At 39.4% G+C, this 19,249-nt stretch overlaps 1 protein-coding gene across 1 annotated transcript; it reads left to right on the plus strand.

The window, feature by feature from the left end:
• The first annotated feature begins 1,226 nt into the window (after positions 1 to 1,226).
• On the plus strand, positions 1,227 to 18,197 carry LOC101853443 (twinfilin-2-A). The gene is made up of 10 exons (XM_005092199.3): positions 1,227 to 1,340; positions 5,993 to 6,070; positions 6,385 to 6,435; positions 7,921 to 8,048; positions 9,243 to 9,338; positions 10,188 to 10,292; positions 14,810 to 14,935; positions 15,733 to 15,883; positions 16,343 to 16,461; positions 17,947 to 18,197. Exons 1-10 carry the CDS (start codon positions 1,316 to 1,318, stop codon positions 18,091 to 18,093), a joined length of 1,026 nt encoding a protein of 341 aa, XP_005092256.1. The 5' UTR covers positions 1,227 to 1,315; the 3' UTR covers positions 18,094 to 18,197.
• The last annotated feature ends 1,052 nt before the right edge of the window (positions 18,198 to 19,249 follow it).

Consider the following 19,249-nt stretch of genomic DNA (forward strand, 5'->3'; position numbering starts at 1 on the left):
TAGATCGAGGTACGAACGATCAAGGCGGGATCGTTACGACGCCATGGCCTTATAGATCTATTATACTGAGGGCACGAAAACACGAAAGCAGAGGAGAGAGAGGGAGAGAGAGGGAGAGAGAGAGAGAGAGAGAGAGAGAGAGAGAGAGATAGAGACATGGAGAGACAGGGAGAGACAGAGACAGAGACAGAGACAGAGACAGAGACAGAGAGAGAAAGAGAGCCAGAGAGAGAGAGAGAGAGTGGGAGAGAGAGAGAACGAGAGAGAGAAAGAGAGCCAGAGAGAGAGAGAGAGAGAGTAATAAGAAAACTAGAATAGCTTACGCGAAGGCCAGTGATGATCGTAGACTTGTACAGTGCTAATAGCAGTCGTCCGTTTGACAAACTGTTAAGCTTAGCTAGTGTTGCAGGAATTGGAGACGATCTGTTACTTTTCAGTTAATTGTAGGACCCTAAAATTCTCCTTGTGTATTTGAAATGATAACATCCTCGTATGACTTGGCGTAGTAACTGCTGTACAGAACGAGATGCTCTTCGGCATGTTGCCATTTAACGGCTGCTACTCCTTCGCTCGTTCTTACGGCTGTCTCTTAGCCACACCCCTGATCTAAGATCTTAGGGTAGGTATGATCTAACACCTAGCCTTCTCGGATAAGGGCGAAAAATCTGGGAGGTCCCATGTGCAAGTTGCGAACATAAAAATTGGTGATCCAAAATCAATAACTTTTCAATAAGACCACCGGGCAAATTTCGAAATTAATTCCTACCAAACTGATAATCTTGTGTCCAACGCGATCATAATACTATGACCTTATGCAGTTGTAAGCGCCGTAGAACACTTACCAAAGCAAAAAAATCAAACAATCCAACAACAAAAAACAAACAACTACAATAACAACACCCGCCCCCCCCTCCCTCCCCACAAGAAACTGGTGGTCTCCACAGAGACACCACGGTTATACCGCACATGTAACAATATTTTACTCTTTCATCGACATAATTTTGATCAGGGCTGAGGTGGTCAGCACTGACCCTAACGTCTGTCACGGTTATTCCGGGTTGAGAGGGATAAACTCATCATGTAGGCCTAAGAGAAAATGAGCGCATTGGCAAAACATAATTTTTAAAAATACTAAAATCGAGTACTCAAGACGCCGAACTCGTTGCGAGGAGAAGGAACATTGTAAGGCGTGTCTCGTGATTTGAAGAGTTCTCTTCCGTGTAAGGGCCTCAACTCCGTGTTGTAAACACTTCCTCCTTTGCTTCTTACTGCTTGTTGATTTTTGTAATCCTTCGCAGTCCATTCAGAAGCGAACATGTCACATCAAACAGGAATTACAGGTAACTTTAATTGATTCCGTGACAGCTATTTCAGGGAAGTTGTTCAGGAGAAATGTAGGTTTTTGCTTTCCTTTTCATAATTTAATTGGTAATTAGATTACAATCTGTCAGTGGCGGCAGTGGTGGAGTGCTCCGGGCCCGGGGGGGAGTGTCCCGGCAAAGTTTGCCAAAGGTGATTTTTACTGTGGATTTTAATTGGATAAAAATTTGGGCGATGTGACCAAGTGAATATCATAAATAAAGAGTTAGAATACCCCTTGGCCTTGGTAAGATCAGCGGACTGACTTTGCCTTTGTCTCATCCTTAGACTTAGAGGAATTCATGATTTCCCCCAGTTTTTAATGGAAGTGCCTGAAGTGGCTATTCTCATCCGAGGTGAGAATAGACATAGATTTAAACGATCTACCATCACTCACCCCGGGTGAGACTTGCCAGCGTAGGCTATTCTCACCCGGTGCGAAACAAGACCTGCTTTTCCTCATTTTGGAATACTGACTAGATCTATCGGTGTGGATGATCAAATTGATAAAAGCCAAGAAAAAATTACGTTTATAGCACAAAAAAAGTAGGCCGGCACTATTTCTCCGAACGTTCGGGAAAATAAAGCTGGGCACTATTTCTCCGAACACTCTGAAATCACACCCTTTCCCGCATATTTCGGATAATAAAAATAAAATATAGATCTATAATTAATTATATTATAGGCCTACCAAAGATTGTTCGTATACAATATGGTTCAATCGGTCCAAAAAATGTCCGTATTTATATAAAGAAATGCTACAGTTCCAAACAGTTTTTCGCTACAGATATGACGTGTGGCCTATGAAGGGTGCTGCTCTTAAACTTAATGTGTTGCGTTCACTCGTGAGCTGTCTAGATCTAGATCTATGGAGGGTTATTGATAACGACACATAGAGCTAGCATCTGCGTTTGTCGAGGCCGCGACCAATCAATCGTGGCTCGATTTTTTGGTCCCCGAAAAAGTCAAAAAAAAAGAAAAGAAAATGAAACTCTTTACTTTTGAAAGAAAGTTCACTTAGCTTCACTTCGTCTCTTTCTCACTTGTCACCATGTTGATTTGTTGAATACGTTACAGTTACATACGATTTGTATTGCTGTTCCTCTTTTATTTTTCGTTCATTTTTCCCTCTTTGTGGTGTTATATTTTGTTGGTGTGTATTTTTTTTTCTTGTTATTGTTCTGATGTGTTGTTTTTCTATTAATTTTTTTTTGTTGGGGAAAAGGGGGGGGGGGGGGGTTGTATAGTGTAACGTCATTTAATTTGATGTTCCTACAAAAGGTATTGTGTAACGTCATTTAATTTGATGTTCCTACCTTCATTAGATTCTAAATATATATACCTGTATAGATTTAAATGTGCTATGTTAGAGCGTTCCACCAAAACCAAGTACATGTACTGACACTGGCAGGCCCCCTGTGTGTGGTTCCATAATTTCCATGCAATATCCTGTACTTTTTAAAAACAAATTACGCACATTTAGGGTTAAAACGGTCAATCTTCTTTGGACAGGTGGACACACGCCCTTATTTGTTAATTGTTGTGGTTGTTTCTGGGCTGTTCTAGTTTTGATTTCATTCTGTTGTGAAACCTTTCTTTTTCACGTTTTTACACTCATCTAAAAATCTCTAGACTAGATCTAGATCTAGCTCTTGAAAATTGAAATAGATCTAAACCCAAAAATTTGCTCCGTTTTTTTTTTTAAATGGACGATAACCGTCCACTCAATAGAAAAGAGGGTCAGATTTCTCCGTCTCTCGGGTGCCTCAGGCAGTACCCGCCTCGCTAAACCAGTGGGCACACGGCCGGAGGAGAAGCTGAGAACAGATACCACCTTTGATTTGCTCCTTCCCAGATCTCGCAGAATGACGGAATGAAAGTTCGCGCCGAACTCTCGCAAATAGGCAAACAATCACGACCAGAGCGGAAGCCGGAAACCGTTCGGAGAAATAAAGATCGGCACTATTTCTCCGAACGTTCGGAGAAATAGTCACTTCGAAAAAAGTAAGCTAATTTGATCGTCGGTCTTCAAAGATGCTATGGCTAGCCTATTTCGCTGTTCGAATCGAGCCGAACTACGCGGGTCGCCATTTTGTTTTGCTCGGAAGTTCTCGCATGATCTACTCCTCCCCCCCCCCCTCTCTCTCTCTCTGTCTCTTTCTGAATACTGTCTATCGGTGTGGACGATCAAATTGACCAAAACAAAGTTAAAAAATGATGTTAAAGCACAAAAGTAAATTAATTTGGTTGTCTACAAAGATGCTACGGCTATTTAACTTTTCGAATCGAGCCGAACTACGCGGGTCGCCATTTTGTTTTGACCGGAAGTTCTCGCGCTACTCCTCTCTCTCTCTCTCTTTCTCTCTCTCTCTCTCTCTCCACTGCCCACAGACAAAATTGTACGCTTTTAGTAGGCTACAGTTGTAATGGAACGTTTGTTCACGGCACAAAATTCTACAATTTTTCTGTTATCACAGTGTAGAATTCTGTGGCTTAGGGTGAACGCAAAATTTGTTGGCCTAGATCTAGGCTATAACGGTGAACGCGCACCGGGTGAGAATAGCCAAAAGACTCGCCTGCACTATTCTCACCCCGGGTGAGAATAGAGGTGGCCGTTTTTAATATCTCTCAATGGAGAATCTCGAACCGATAGATCTAAAATCTATTATTCTTTGATAATTTGTCAGGGGGGAAGACCCCCCTAAACCCCCCACCCCCTCCTCCACCCCAACCACACGTCTCATCCATCCCACATTCTCGCGCAATACTGTATACATAGGAAGAGGCTAGCTGTGCTTAATGACGGCTAGACTGGCAGTCTAGCCGTATTTAAGTACGGCTAGACTGGTTGGCTAGCCGTACTTAAATTCTTAATATGATGGCTAGACTGACCATTTTAAAAAAATAGGCCTACTGAATTGTATAAATTTTTAGTGCGCAGTACCTACATTATTTGTATTTGAGACGACACCAGGTGCCTTCTTAATGACAGTGCATGTATTTTAAACATCCTGTTTTCTAATGTTAATAGGGCCTAGGATAAGTACGGCTAGACTGGCAGTCTAGCCGTACTTAAGTACGGCTAGACTTCTTGGCTAGCCGTACTTAAGTACAGGAAGACAGTCAGTCTAGCCTTAATATTGATGGCTGAATTGTACATGAAATTTTTAGTTTGCAATGCCTAAAGTATTTGTATTTCAGACAAAACCAAAAGGTGCCTTACTAACTTGCATGTATTTGAACCTGAATAATTACTAGATCTAGATCTAATGAGACCTGTGTACTTTTAACATGCTTGAGTCGATAGGGCCTAACCTAGATCTAAGTACGGTTAGACTGGCAGTCTAGAAGTACGGCTAGACTCTCAGTCCACTTCGTACTGATAATTAGTGGTCCGGTATTCTTCAATCTTCCCCACCCCTTTGTCGTGTTAAAAAAACAACCTACCGACTACGAAGCTAATCAGGAGTGGAATTTTGCACTCAGAATCTCCCCAAAAGTTTCTCTAGAGTCTAGTATTCTAGGATTTTAGTTGGATTTATCTCTACTAATCTAGAATCTACATCTAGAATCTAGATCTATCTACAGTCTACATTCAATGATGATATTATTATTTCGGGTCCATAGCCACTTTATTGAATGTGGGTTGTTGGCGGGTGCTCTAGTGTGGTTTGCTCCTTCTTTCCTTCGAACATCCATCATCCCTATCTCCCTTCTTCTTTTTGTTACTCTCTTGTAACACCTCTAATCTTCTGGCACTCGTATGACCTTTTATGCAGTTGCGAGCGCCATAAAACCTCTACTAAAACTAAACTAAACTTTATTGAATGATATTTGCTCTGTCTATTATTATCTTGATCTAGATTTAGATAGATCTACTTAAAAGTACGGCTAGCCTGTCAGTCTAGTCGTAGGCCTATTTAGATCTAGGTTAGAGGCCCTATTCACTGAAACCTGTTGAGTGCACGGGTCTCATGATATTAGAAGATTCAGGTTCAAAATACATGCTTGTCATTGTCAGTAAGGCTCCTTTTGGTTTCGTCTGAAATACTTAATATTTTAGAAGGTATTGTAAAAAAAAATTGTATTTAAAATTCAGCCTTCATTATTAAGTACGGCTAGCCTTCCCGTCTAGCTGTCCTTAAGTGCGGCTAGCCTAGCAGTCTAGCCGTACTTATTTTAGGCCCTATGGAACCTGTTGAGTGCACATGTCTCGTTAGTAATTCAGGTTTAAAATACATGCACTGTCAGTAGGGCACCTTTTGGTTTTGTCTCAAATATACAAATGCTTTAGATTCTTGGTATTGCGAACTAAAAATTTATTTACAGGTCTGTACGCCTAGCTTGTGATTTTGTTTTGGTTTGTCTGTTTGTTGAGAACAGTTACTAAGAACTTATGAAAAGGCAGTGAAAGTCACAATAATGCATTCCTTATGATAGGTAAAAATAGAGCTCTTTTAACTCTTTAAGTATCATACCGTGTACAGCAATACCTAATCTAATGGTCATTCTAATGTGCACTCCTCTGTCTGCATCAAAGAGGACTTGCATCATGTTTACTTTGAGTATCCAATGTCCCATTTTTGTATTCTTTATTTTCACAAAAAGTATAAATTTCACTGTTTATTTTCAGCAAATTCTGAACTCAGGACGTTTTTAGCCTCTTCCAAGGATGGGAGCGTAAGACTTATCAAAGTTGCTATAGAAGATGGTGAGTGCTTTTCCTCTAAATGTATTTTATAGCAGTTCACTGCTTCTGGTCACTAGTATGTCTTGCATTAAATTTAATGTACTGTTTCAAAGTTGATGTTATCACACATTTCATTGCTTAACACTTGCTTATGTAAAACATATTATGATGTAATATGGCAGTGAATGAACATTTGTAAAACTAAACTGCATTTCTTTTTTTTTTTTTCAATTTATTGTCACAATATATTTGGATCCTATTGTTAAACTTTGACTTGTCTTGTTTTGTTCGTGTATGCTTTCATGCTAATATTTCATATGTATCTCCAATTGCAGAAGAGCTTGTGTATGCAGATTCAAGTGCACCAAATGGATCATGGGAAGATGATATCCTTTTTTATAAGAATGAGGGTAGTCTCTATTTCTTTTATCTTCCTCAATGTTGTTCTAATGAAGTTCATCATTATTCTCGTTCCAGTAAAGCATTGCTAAGAAATTTGATGCTTTGTTTCGATAATAGAGTGTGTTAATTTATGTTTTTTCGGTTGTTCTTTTTGACTGGTAAGATGTTTATATATTCTGTGGTCTCTTTTGAGTCGATGACTGGTGGGATGTCGTGTTTTGTTAATTTCTTGTACACTTCTCTTTCAATGGTTGTATTCATGGCTACCTTACAAAGTGGCTTGATGGTTACGTATATACTCTCTTCTGATATGCTCCTTCTGCCTCTCTACGATTCCACCCCATACAGATTGGCAGATGGTTGACAGATTCTACAGTGTGGTCTGTCGCTTGGGTATCTTTTTCCTTAATAGCATCAACAGTGCCATGAAATTTAGTTGGAACTGACAGTTTGAAGTCATTATGTTTAAAAAACTGTTTCACTTCCCCGAAATACAATGAATTTCCTTTTTTCTTGTGGCTTGAAGGAGGAAATTTTCTTCATTTTTCTTTGATAACATGTCTACTTGACGCAGTGCCGGGCTTGTGGATTGTTGTGTACCGTTGATGATGGTTAGACTAAAAGACAATTCTATCTTGATTCTGTCAGTAAAAGTGATTGTGTTGTGGCACATCTGCCATAACACTTCTCAGTCTCTTGGCACAATAATGCGCCGGTGAAAATTATCAGTTCTGGTCACCTGCGCCAGACCCGAAAAGTTAGTTGCAGTCACTCTCCTGGTTGGGGGACCTGATGGGGTATTTCGTACTGCTGGCTGTGTGACTACAAAGTGATAAGCTGACAAATCACTTTTTTTTTCATTTTTGGCACCAAATTTTTTTATTTGCTAAGGCTAATATATCGATTGTAGTATCAGTTACCCTTTTTTTCTTTTGTGAAAAAATCAGTGAAACTGGCTAGTTTTTTAATAAATTATAATTCAAATTTCGGAAGAATGCCTTTTCCAAATGGTTACGCTGACAAAATGCCTTTTTATTTCGAAATTGCTGTATAAGGTGAAAAATGTGTTTTGTCTGCATACGGCAGACATGTCTTTGGCTCAGTCAAAATGAAAACTGTCATTGATTTATGGGCTCTTACATTTCATCTTGAGCTTGCTTCTGTTCCGTTGCTGGAAAATAAACCCATTCTATTTTCTTGTATTGGCTATTTTATGTGTGGGCTATTTTCAACCACACTGATTGGATATCTAATCGACGCGACCACCAATTTCAAGTCTTTCTTTGATGAAAAGGTTCTGTGTTTTAAATTCTTTTTATCTTACGAAAACAAAAAAGAGAATTCAAAACTGCAATTTCCTGCTCTTGAGTTGCGTGTTGATGGTTTTTTGTTTGTTTTGTGGTTTTGGTATTTGGTTGGGGTTTTTTTGGGTTGGACTTCTCAGTTATTTTTTTCCTTAACGATGACACATTATGATGCCTTGGTGCTGCCGTTGCTGGACGAGAAAATGCCCTGTTTCATCTTGTACAGGTTTGACTCACAGAACAGTGCAGGATATGAATGGCTCTTCATCTCATGGTCTCCGGATTTCGCTGCTGTAAGTTTTATTGAAGAATTCATTCTAAATGTTTTTCACAAGTGCTTATAATGTGAGTTTTGTAAGTGTGTGATGCTTTTCTTTTCTCCAGGAACTAATGTTCATACTCACATGTGCTTGTACTCACGCACACATATCCTCTTTCATTCACTTATACACGCTCACATACACACTCACACACATAAACACCCTCACACTCTCACTCATACACACATGTACGAACACATGTGCATGCACACACACACCCACACACCCACCCATACACACACTCGTGTATACAAATGCATAAAAAACGCATACTTGCACACATGTGAAAACATACTCATATACACACAATCACATGCACATAACAACACTTCTGACGATATTTTTTATGGTTTGTCCATTGAATTACAATGATTTACTTCTGAGTTTATGAGTAAGAGAGAGAAGCATGGGCAGGGTTATGTTGTTTCCTAGGTAAGTTTTGCATTCCTGACGTATTTTGCCGGTACTTTATTATTTTTTTTTTGGGGGGTGTCTGTTAGCATAATTTTGACCCTCATAGATGTTCCTGTGTCCCTTTTTAGGCAATGTGTTATCTCAATAAGAAGTAAACTTTAACAGTTGGTGGTTGTTGGGATCTTTAAAAGGGCTGATCCTTCTACCTCTGGAACTCCTTTCTCGAGAACCTCTGAGAAAAATAAATCCTAACAGGTTGAAGCGATTGCTCAAGACTCATTTGTCTATTTCTCAGTTTTTGTGTGCTGGCAAGTGCTGATATGTTTTGTTTTCACTGCTGTCCTTACGTGTATATAATTCATGTATGGTTGAGAAAGTTCTTCTTTATTCTGTTGAACTGGTTTTCTTGTTTCTGTGAAAAGTTTTATCTTGTGTGATTGAAGTGTTAGGCTCAGTGGTCTTAAGATCAATGTAAAGCGCTCAGAGCTTGTACTCGTGTGGGATAGAGTGCTATATAAATGCAATCTACTATTATTATTATAGTTATTATTATTATCATCACCATTATCATTATCCTCATGATTATTATTATTGTTGTTGTTTTTTTTACTTATTTTTTTATTTTTTTCCCCAGTGTCTATTGTTGCAATCTGCTTGCTGACAAAATGTGACTATTTTAATTCTGATGAATGTTGAATTTAAATTTTGCTCTTCCTTTCCAAGATTCATACTCATTTTATGGTGTGTTGGCAGGTGAGACAGAAGATGTTGTATGCTGCGACCAGGGCCACTATGAAGTCTCAGTTTGGAGGTGGCCAGATAAAAGATGAACTGTTTGGTACTGTTGTGGTAAGGATTTCAGTGACTCATTAATGATCAGTCGGTTTCTTGAAGTCTTTCAGACTGCAAATTTTAAGCTGCAGTACCTGTGTATATAAAGAGATTATTTTATGGCTTGCAAAATTTAAGTTACATTACCTCATCATTTGTATGGCAAAGTAGCTTGGAATCTTGCTTGTAGCTTTCTCCTCTGAATGACCCTAAGCCTAGAGAGCGTTTGTGACTGTGTTGATTATGGTATGATGTTATATGTGTCACGACTCTGTGGAATCAGGCAGTTGTCAGTTTTTGGGCATATAGAGTTATTGATACCATCTTAAAGCTTGTATGTTTGTCTTGCTTTAAATGAAAAAGTTACCCATCTATCATAATAAATAGAATTAGAGATATTTGCAACTGAAGGAGGTTGGGTCGCCTGGTTTCAGAAGTAAAATTAGCGAGGAAAGGGCCACTAAAGTTTGGAGACTTCCAAAGCTTGAGAGTTCTTGAAGAATGCATGTTTACATTTTTTTTGACTTTTCACCATGTTTTTAAGTAAAATCCATACAGAAATGTGTTTTTAAATGGTTATTAAAGATGTTGAGGAAGAAAAAAATCTAAGAAAATTACCCAACAGCCAGAAAAATGCTAGTTTCTTTGATTTGACGAGCGCCTGATTTCACCACGACGCCTCACATATTGTTTTTGTTCAGAGACTTGTGAAAGAGTCACTGTTAACCTCTTCCAGTTGGGATCAATAATATAGTGTATCTCTTTAACTTACTTACTCACAACTTGCTTTTGTGTAGTGGCATTTGGCAAACTTGTTCTACTAAAGAAGACCTCTGTGGAACTGACTAGTTGTATGTGACCTTCCAGAGTGATGTCAACTTGAGTGGCTACAGGAAGCATGTGCAGGCAGCTCAGGCCCCTGCCCCACTCACCATGGCAGAGGAAGAACTAAAGCTCATCAAGCAAAATGAGGTGAACTTTGATTTGACTATTGTTCCTTTTACTTTACTCATTTTGCTTTTTTTCTACTTATCTCTGACTTTGTTAGTGTTATCAATAGAGAATATCAGCTGAGGTATCAGAGATTTATGCCTACTACTGAAAAATGACTATTTACAGCTCGACAGATGATAAAAGGCATATAAAGACCTATCTTTTCTCAAAGCTAATAGAATGAGCCATTTAAAACTGATAAGCGATCAATTACAAAAGGCAATGAAGTAAAAAATTAGTACATTAGCACTGCGGAACAAGTGATAACATATAGCATGTAGTCGCTCAGCTGGACTGCGTCACTTAATCAATATCTGGGCCAAGAGATGCGCTATGAAGTCAAAATAACTTGCAAACTCATTAGTCACGATTCATGACTTTGACCTGCAATTTACTATGTCATATACCATATAAGGAACACTGAAATTTTCAATTAAAAAAGGTCAGGGTCTATGCCCTTTATATAGGGCCTGCGTGCTTCCCGGCCGAAGTAGGTCAGCCTTATATATCGGGCTGTCGCACTTCTCGGTTAGCCTGGCTCATGCCGTATACTTAAGGCTGTCGCACTTCCAGGGTTAAAGGACCTTCCCCACGCAGGATTCATGTCTTCTCCATGTAACAGCGAAGAGTATAATCAATACTCAAGAGATGCTCGTATATTGGAGGACACATAAGGGAACATTCTTTCCAGGACTGTGAAGTCCAGTCCCTCGATGTGTAGCCTACAACACCACATCACCTCAGAGACATAAAGCTGACCTTTTACAGGTTTATTCAAAGTGCGACCAACTAGACTGATAAAGTCATTTAAAAAATGGTGAAATGGTATTGGTTTAAAGTAGAGACGGGCAGGAAGCACTTTTTCCTTCTCGAGCGAGAAGACGGAGAGGCTGACCTATTTGTCGCCGGGACCGCTAGAAGTGCTTCTCGTCTCGAGACCTAATTCTCGTCTCTCGCCGTTGGACGGGCAGCTCGCTGAGCAAGAAGGCCCGGATTCTAAACTAGGCTAGCCCTGTTGCGCAGGCGCAGGCGGTGAAGGAAGATAGGGAGACCTTGGCCTAGGCCTAAGCCCTGATCAACTCCCCACTCGCCTCGCCTTGCCACCCTCTCCCCTCCCTTTCAGTTTCTGGCACAGTGATGGGTGACGACCCTGTCTGCGTGTCATTTCTCGCTTGCTGTGCCGCTCTTTCCGTCGAACCCTCTCATTCTCTCACTCTCGTTACTCGTTATGTCAAGCCAACGAGCGGTATCAGTTCTCGCTACCGGCCAGTAGTTTAATGGCCAGGAAGTGATGGGAAGGGCTTTCTGGCGAGAAACGGGTACTTTTCTCGGCTCGTGCCCTCTCCTAGTTTAAAGCCCTGTAACTTTACCCATCTATGCCCAAAACGCGTGCTTCAGCATTGGGGGGGGGGGGAAGGGGGAGGGGGTTGCAAATCTAGCAGTTGACCCAAATGATTTAGTTGCACGGGTCCTTTAAGCTTAAGGGACCCAAGCTCAATGGGTCAAAGGCTTGTAGCTCTTTTGTTTTGTTTGTTTTTGTAAAGTGTTTTACGGCGCTCGCAACTGCATAGGTCATATGAGCGCGCGGGACACACATAATATTTTCAGTTGGTAGGAAATTTTGAATTTTGTCCAGGTGGCGGCCGAAGCCTACTCTTATCGAATTAAGACCACCAAGGGATCTTTAACGTACGCAACTTGCACACGGGCCCTCCGAGATTTTTCGCCCTTGTCCGAGAAGTCTAGGTGTAGATCTTTCCTACCAGAAGATCAGGGGTGTGGCTGAAAGACAGCAGTAAGAAGAAGCGAAGGAGTAGCAGTAGAAAGGCTACAGAAAGAATCAGGAGCCCAGAGGAAGGGGCAAAGGAGGTGAGGGGGTGGGGGCTGAAAGAGGAGACGAAAGCAGACGACAGAACATTGCTAGAGAGCAGGAAATGAAGTAAAAGGAGACAAATTTAGAGAAGAAAATTTTTCGGTCCCTTCCCGGATTCGAACCCGGGACCTTTTGAATGAGAGGCCAACATCTTAACCTCTAGGCCACGAGAGCCCCCTTGTAGCTCTTTTGCAAAGTGAGTAGATCTGAAGTTGAAGGTGGAAGTCCATAAAGTTATTCACACTTCCTTACCAGTAGGGCAAACACATTACATTGATCTTTGTGAATTATCTGTTGATCAAAATATCAACTTATTTTCTGGTTATATGTTAAGATGGCCTTTGTAATGGTTTTATGTGCAGGTACTTTGTGATTTGTGAGGACCAAATGTTTGTTGTTTTTCTAGCTGGAAGCCCAGATGGCTATGGTAAGGGGCATTTTGTGAAGTGTGTTTGCATCTTAAAGTGCTATGCCGTTGAGGTTGAGTGTTTAGTAATTGGGCTCTTACAAAATGAAACTGCTCTGTTGCATTATTCAGTCTTGTTGAAGATGTGTCTTAGTACATTCTGCTTGCCAGCAATTGACACACGGCAGTAATATTTTACTTGAAGTACGACTTGTAGGATTTGCAGTTGTTCTGAAGAATGTGAAGATTTTAATGCTTTGTATTGAGTAGTGTTTGACATGACATGAAATTTGTGCTGATTGAACTTTTAGGTTACAAGGCTAAAGCACGGACCTTTTTTTTTTCAAAAGAATTTGACCCATGTTTCCAGGAGTTGTTGTTTCTATTGCTTGAATTTTGTTTTGTGTGTAGTCGTTTGCATTTTTGTCATCCTGTGTACTTACTGCAACTTTGTGGTTGATTATGTATTGTTTCGTTTGCTCTTATTTAACATTTAGAAACTTCCACTGGTTTGAGTTTCCTTGGATCAAGCACCTAGTCTCTGTGGCCATGGACAAATGATCCACAGGAAGTAAAAGAGGTCGAATAATTTTAGAACTTAAAAGAAAGTTGCACTGAGAAGTAGTAACACTGATACAAAAAATGACTGTCACTATGGAAATTACACTTGAGTCAGTACTCCTAACCACCTGAAATATAAATTCTTAAGGTGAGAGCGACACATACTCAAAACTTGTGTGTTTTTTATTGTGTCATGGTCAAAGTTACTCAGTACAAATATTTTCTTATTGGATTAGAATGAAATTTGAGAGTTGCAGTTCTCAGGTTCATTTTGTTGGAGACTGTGACTGTAGAACAGTTGAAAGTCCGAGAAGAATTTCTCTTCGAGTACCTTTTGCTGGAGCAAAATTGATAGCCATTCCCTCTCCAAGATTGAAAAATCCCTATTCAATATGGACTACATTTTTAATTAATGGCATATGATGCAAAGAATCCTTCTCTCTCCTGGAAAAACAGGCCATGTACTTTGAAATTTGCTTCAGTCTGGACTGAGAACTGTTTCCTACTCTTGAGATGAAGCAGGGAGGATTGGAGAAGGAGAGTAGGAAGGATTTGTTTGAGTAGGACGGATCTGTCTTCCCCAGTTGTGGAAAAGTGCAAGTTTTCCAGAAAAGGACAGTTTTAATGTCTTTTAAATAAGTTGCTGGCATGGTATTTGTATTTAGCTTCCCGTGAAGCCCTTCCTTGCCTCTCTGTCCATATTTCTATAACATCTTCCACCGATACTAATTTTCATTGTAAATGTGTTAACAGTACAGAATACATTCAATTTCATATCATAATTTTTTTCTAATATTTTTGACCTCATGCAAACATTTTTTCTGTTAAGATTATGCTTTCAGAAGATTATATATTCATCTTAGCAGCTTGGGATACCAAAGATAATGCGCATTACATAATTTGAGTTTAGCTGGATGCCTGGAATGTTTGTCAGATGTTGTGAAAGCTTTGGTTGTGTATCTACTATGAAGTGTTTTTGCCCTTGACAGCTTTTTTAGTCATACTACTGGAGAAGAAAATAAAGGGATAAAAGGTGAAAAGGAAGACGAAGAAGAAAAATGAAAAAGAAAGAACAGAAGACAAGAGAATAAAGAAGCGATAAAAGGAATGAAACACTTTATAAAAAAAGAACAGAAGGAAAAGAGAAAGAACTTCAGGAAAAGAATAGGACTTGTTTTGCTTCCTTATGCTGCAAATGTTATAGTTAAAAAATCATGGTGTTTATTACAGATGTGAAATTTGACTTCATGTTATCAGACTTTGTTCATTCATTATTAAGTTATTAAAAAAATGTCCAAGTTGTTATGAATGATAACAAGGGAAATGTAGAGATATATGATGATATAGTATTATGTTTGGGTTTTGAAGTACACTCTGTCCACTCTCTCCTCTTGGTACTGCTGCGTGCTTTTTGTGACTGTGTGTTATTCCTTTTCTCTCTTCACAAGGCACAGTGGCATAAGTAGCATCTTGTGCCTTTATCATTGGACAGAAAATGGTGAGGAGCAGTACTTTTTCAACACCATTGTCTCTATTGAGGGGTCAGTGTGTCTACTATTGTAATTGCTGTGTGCAAATTTGTTTTCCCGCTGTTGGTAGTTTAATCTGTCTGAGTGACAATTCATCCTAGTTTGAATGCCGTCTGCTTTTCTTCAGGTGAATGCCCACATCCATGTGGAAACCAAGTCTCAAACTATGCAGGGTGTGGCCTTTCCTCTCACCCCAGATGCCGAGAATGCAGTCGTTACTTTCCGAGATGGAGCCATCAATTATGTACAACTGGTAAGACGAGAGAATACTTTGGGTCAGATTTGATGGCCCGAACAGTAAAATTGTTGGAAGTTTATCAATTGTGAAGTATTTTTAATTTTATAAGCATTAATTTTTAAGGCCCTCTACAGTATCAGTATTTTCTTGCAGGTGGTTGGAGGGCGCCACTAGTAGGCTCTACTTTTTTCCCTCTGTTGTTTTTGCCCATGAGTCTTATTTTTTCTGTGCACTAAATGACCATCATTGTGTTGATGTGGTTCTTTTTGCTGGAACAAACCGTATTTTACTCCTAATTGTTTGACTCTTGCACTTTTTACTGAAAACTCATTGTTTGTCGCAGTGCAGTTTTTCTGAGCAAGAGAGCTAAGTAAGTTAAATAAGTTATGGATCAAAATCTGGTAGAAAGTGATGATTGTGTTCTAAAAGTGTGATAGTCAAGACTGCACTTTGGTTGTTTTAGGGGTATCAGATTTTATGTTGTTGGTATCATTCGGTTTCCGGGCCTTTAGGTTAAATAATTTTGAGTTGGCTTTACTAATATATTTGAGGCATGCTGACAAAATGAGTTATTTCTCGGAATTTATCCCTATGGACACTGATAGATATGTCAAATTTATAGGTTTGGTTCATATAATCTATTGTATGAAATGATAAAACTCATGTTTTATTTGAAGAAAATGGCATCAGTTGAAAAAAATGTATAAATTTGATGTGTCTGTTTTCGGCCGAGATCTCAAGTCATTGATTGCGAGAAGTGACTTGTTTTGTTGGCAAACCTCACACATGATTATTTATTGTTCACCTTTCAGTGCCTTGACCTTGAAAAAGAAGTTGTGGAGGCAGCCTCGTCGGACACCATTCGGGTGAATCAGCTGATATCCCGCGTGCCCACCGAGAGTGCCCGCTACCACATGTTCCGTTTCAGTCACACACACGAGGGAGACGCCATGGACAGTGTTGGTGAGACATGCTGCTTTCTGGTGTCTCAGATACCGTATATCATTGTGTATAGGAAATGGGTGGTTCACAGGTGTTCTGGTGTGGTTTGCTCCTGCTTTTATATCTACATAATAACACATTTCCATGTGAATGTTACTGAATAACATTGATTAAAGGCTCAAAATGTGTAAATTTTCAGTTTTCAAGGACTCTTAAGCCATTGAAGTTACCAAACTTCAGCAGTTATTTTTTTCACCAATTTTACCTCTGAAACCAGCGACCCCAACTTCCTTCTATTGCAAATATCTTGATGTCTATTTAAAATAGATGGGATTTCATTTTTCATCGAAAGCGTGGCAACTAAATATGCTATCAGATGATACCAATAACTCCACATGCCAAAAAAATTGAGGAGCGCCTCATTCTACCGCGTCGGGACACATTGGTATCTCTATTTATGCCTTATGCGTCTCTCCTCAGTGTTCATCTATTCCATGCCTGGCTATAAGTGCTCCATCCGAGAGAGAATGCTGTACTCCAGTTGCAAGGCTCCCCTCTGTGATCAGCTGGCCGCTGCTGGTATAGAGATAGAGAAAAAAGTGAGTGTCTACTATCCCTCCATCGACAATATTTTGATGGCTGAATGCATTACTCCCAACGAACACCATTTTGAAATATGTGAGGCATCGTGGTGGAATCAGGCACTTGTCAAAATAATGTCATCAAAGAAACCGGGATTTTCCCGCTAGTTTGGCAATTCTTATCGAATTTTTGTTTTTTGGCTTAACATCTCTTATGTCCATTTAAAAACATTTCTGTGTGAATTTTACTGAAAAACGTTGATTAAAGGCGCAAAATGTGTGATTGTTCAGTTTTCAAAGGCTCTCAAGCTATGGAAGTCACCAAACTTTGGTGGCCATTTCTCACTAGTTCTACCCCTGAAACCAGGCCACCCCTGCTTCATTCAATTGCTAGTGCCTAGTGTTTGATGAAATTGTAGTCTCCACATCCTACATTGAAAGCATTTTTTATTGGTCATGATCTCTGAAAGGGTAAAAAATGCACAAAATGTCAAATGTTTGGAAAGAAGTTCTAACTAAGAAAGGAAACAAAATATTTAAATCAGAGCTGTTTGTGACATCTGTAATGATGTGAATTGAGTTTTCAGGACACCTTCTATGTAGAGTGAACCGGCTTGTAGTGTAGTGCCTGTGCCATCTGTGACTCCTGTTGTAAGCATGTATATTCCTGGGAGTATAGAGGAAGACTTTTCTTTTTTTCTTTTTCTTTTATAGTAGAGGGTTTTACAGCACTCGCAACTGCATAAGGTCATATGAGCGCCAAGGAGTGGGTGTCAACAGAGAAGTCTTTACAGGGAATCAGACTTAGACTGCTCACCTCTCTAGCTTCAACAGCACAAGGTCTGCTTCGACTATCAAGGCACCCCAAAATAGCAGGTCACAAGGGAGTGACAAACAACAAAAGAAGTAGAGGAAAATGACAATAGTAAGGATCAGGAAAGAAAAAGCAGCAGTTCCCTGTTGTAGATCAGGCACAGTTATGAGCATGACATGAGTCAGCCCATTTACAATTCTACTATGCTTGAAACAAGATATGTCCCCCCTTTGGGAATGGCCTGAAGACACTTCAGTCAGTGGCACTGCCCCGGGGGGTAGACTTATCTACTCCTCCACGACAAACTTTTGTGAGCTCCATATAATTGTCATTTCTCAAACCACCCTGAGGTTTGAACAAATTGAAATCATTGTCGTTTGTCAAACAAATGCTTTGATGGTTTGTTTTATTTTGCTTTGTTTTTGTATTTTTTCAGGTTGAAATGATTGTCATTTCTCAAACAATGCTGGAGTGGTTTTTTTTGTTTGTTTATGTCGGTGGTTGGCGGGTGCTCTGGTGTGGTTTGCTCCTTCTTTCCTATCAAATATCTTTCGTCCTGATATCTCCTCCTTCTTTTTTATGTTTGTTACTCTCTTGTAAAGCCTCTTAATCTTCGGCACTTATATGACTTTATTGTGTTGCAAGTGTCGTAAAACTCTTACTAAATCTTTGTTTGTTTATTTTATCAGATTGAAGTGGACGACCCTTCAGAATTGACCGAAGAGTTCATCTACGATGAGATCCACCCAAAGAAAAACGTCGCACGACAGGCGTTTGCCAAACCTAAGGGTCCGGCCGGCCGTGGTCCCAAAAGGATGACAAGGCCAAAGGAATAATTGTATTACTTGTGCTCCCAAATCCCTCCTCTCTGAACTTGTTGATGAAGAATTGTTTTTATTTTTATCTAATAAAAATGGTGATCCAAGATGTTGTGGGTTTATAATTTCCTTTATGTGTAGGTTTATATGAGAATATTAGCCCCAGATTGAGATGAAATATTCTAATTCGATTCCCAACTAATCCTCTTAATGTAGAAAGGATTTTGTAATTAACTCCTGAAACTATGTTGGTTTTTTATATGATGCACTCAACGTAAGATTGTTATTATTCTTAGCACAAGTTTAAACAAATTATTTCTGCTACTAGATTTTCAGCAATCTTTGGGATAGATTTTGTACGTTTTTGTCGAAGAAAGATTTTTCTTTTGAAAACTCCTCCATATGTTGAAAAAGCTGCATATACTCACTCTGTCACTACAGTTTTGTGTCATATTTGTGGCATGCTTTTTTTCTTTTATCTTAGAGAGCTTTTTCGTACTCCCGACATCACCTCCCACCCCCACCCCCCACCCCCATCCATCACTTATATTATTCCCTTTGGCAAACTGTTAAGAAGTTGCCGAAGTCATTATATAGTAAATTCCTCTATGTCAAGTATGAATGAAATATGGTTTCTGTCATGTGTGAAAAGGTTGTAGTGGGTAGAAATGAGGCTTGGCTGTGGTGGATAGAAATGAAGCTTAGCGGTGGTGCTATTAGTGCTAATATTTCAGAGGTTGTAGATAAAGATTTTTGGAACAAATACAGTTTTCTGCTTTGTAAACTATTTTCAATACTTGTTACTTCTCTGAGAGTGAAACATTTGTATTTCCTCACTTTTGAATATGAATAGATTCGTATGTGAAGACTAATTCAAGTATTCCTGCAAGGGTAACCAACAGAAATTGGGATTTTATTCATATAAAACCGCAGGTTGTAACAGAATTGTATTATATCTGTCCTTCTCTTACTACGTTTGTTTTGTTATATATTTGATCAGCCATCATTTATTCTCAAACATGTTTGAAATAAAAATGATGTTTTAAATTTAGCAAATGACGTCAATGTGATGCTTGCAATGTTGCATTATATTGAAAGTGTAGCTGTAATAAGGCGCTGTCACGTTTGTAGTATGGCTTTGCATTTGCTGAATTGCTCCCTCTCCCTGTCATCT

Source organism: Aplysia californica, unplaced genomic scaffold (assembly GCF_000002075.1).
Source record: "Aplysia californica isolate F4 #8 unplaced genomic scaffold, AplCal3.0 scaffold00042, whole genome shotgun sequence".
Lineage (NCBI taxonomy): Eukaryota > Metazoa > Mollusca > Gastropoda > Aplysiida > Aplysiidae > Aplysia > Aplysia californica.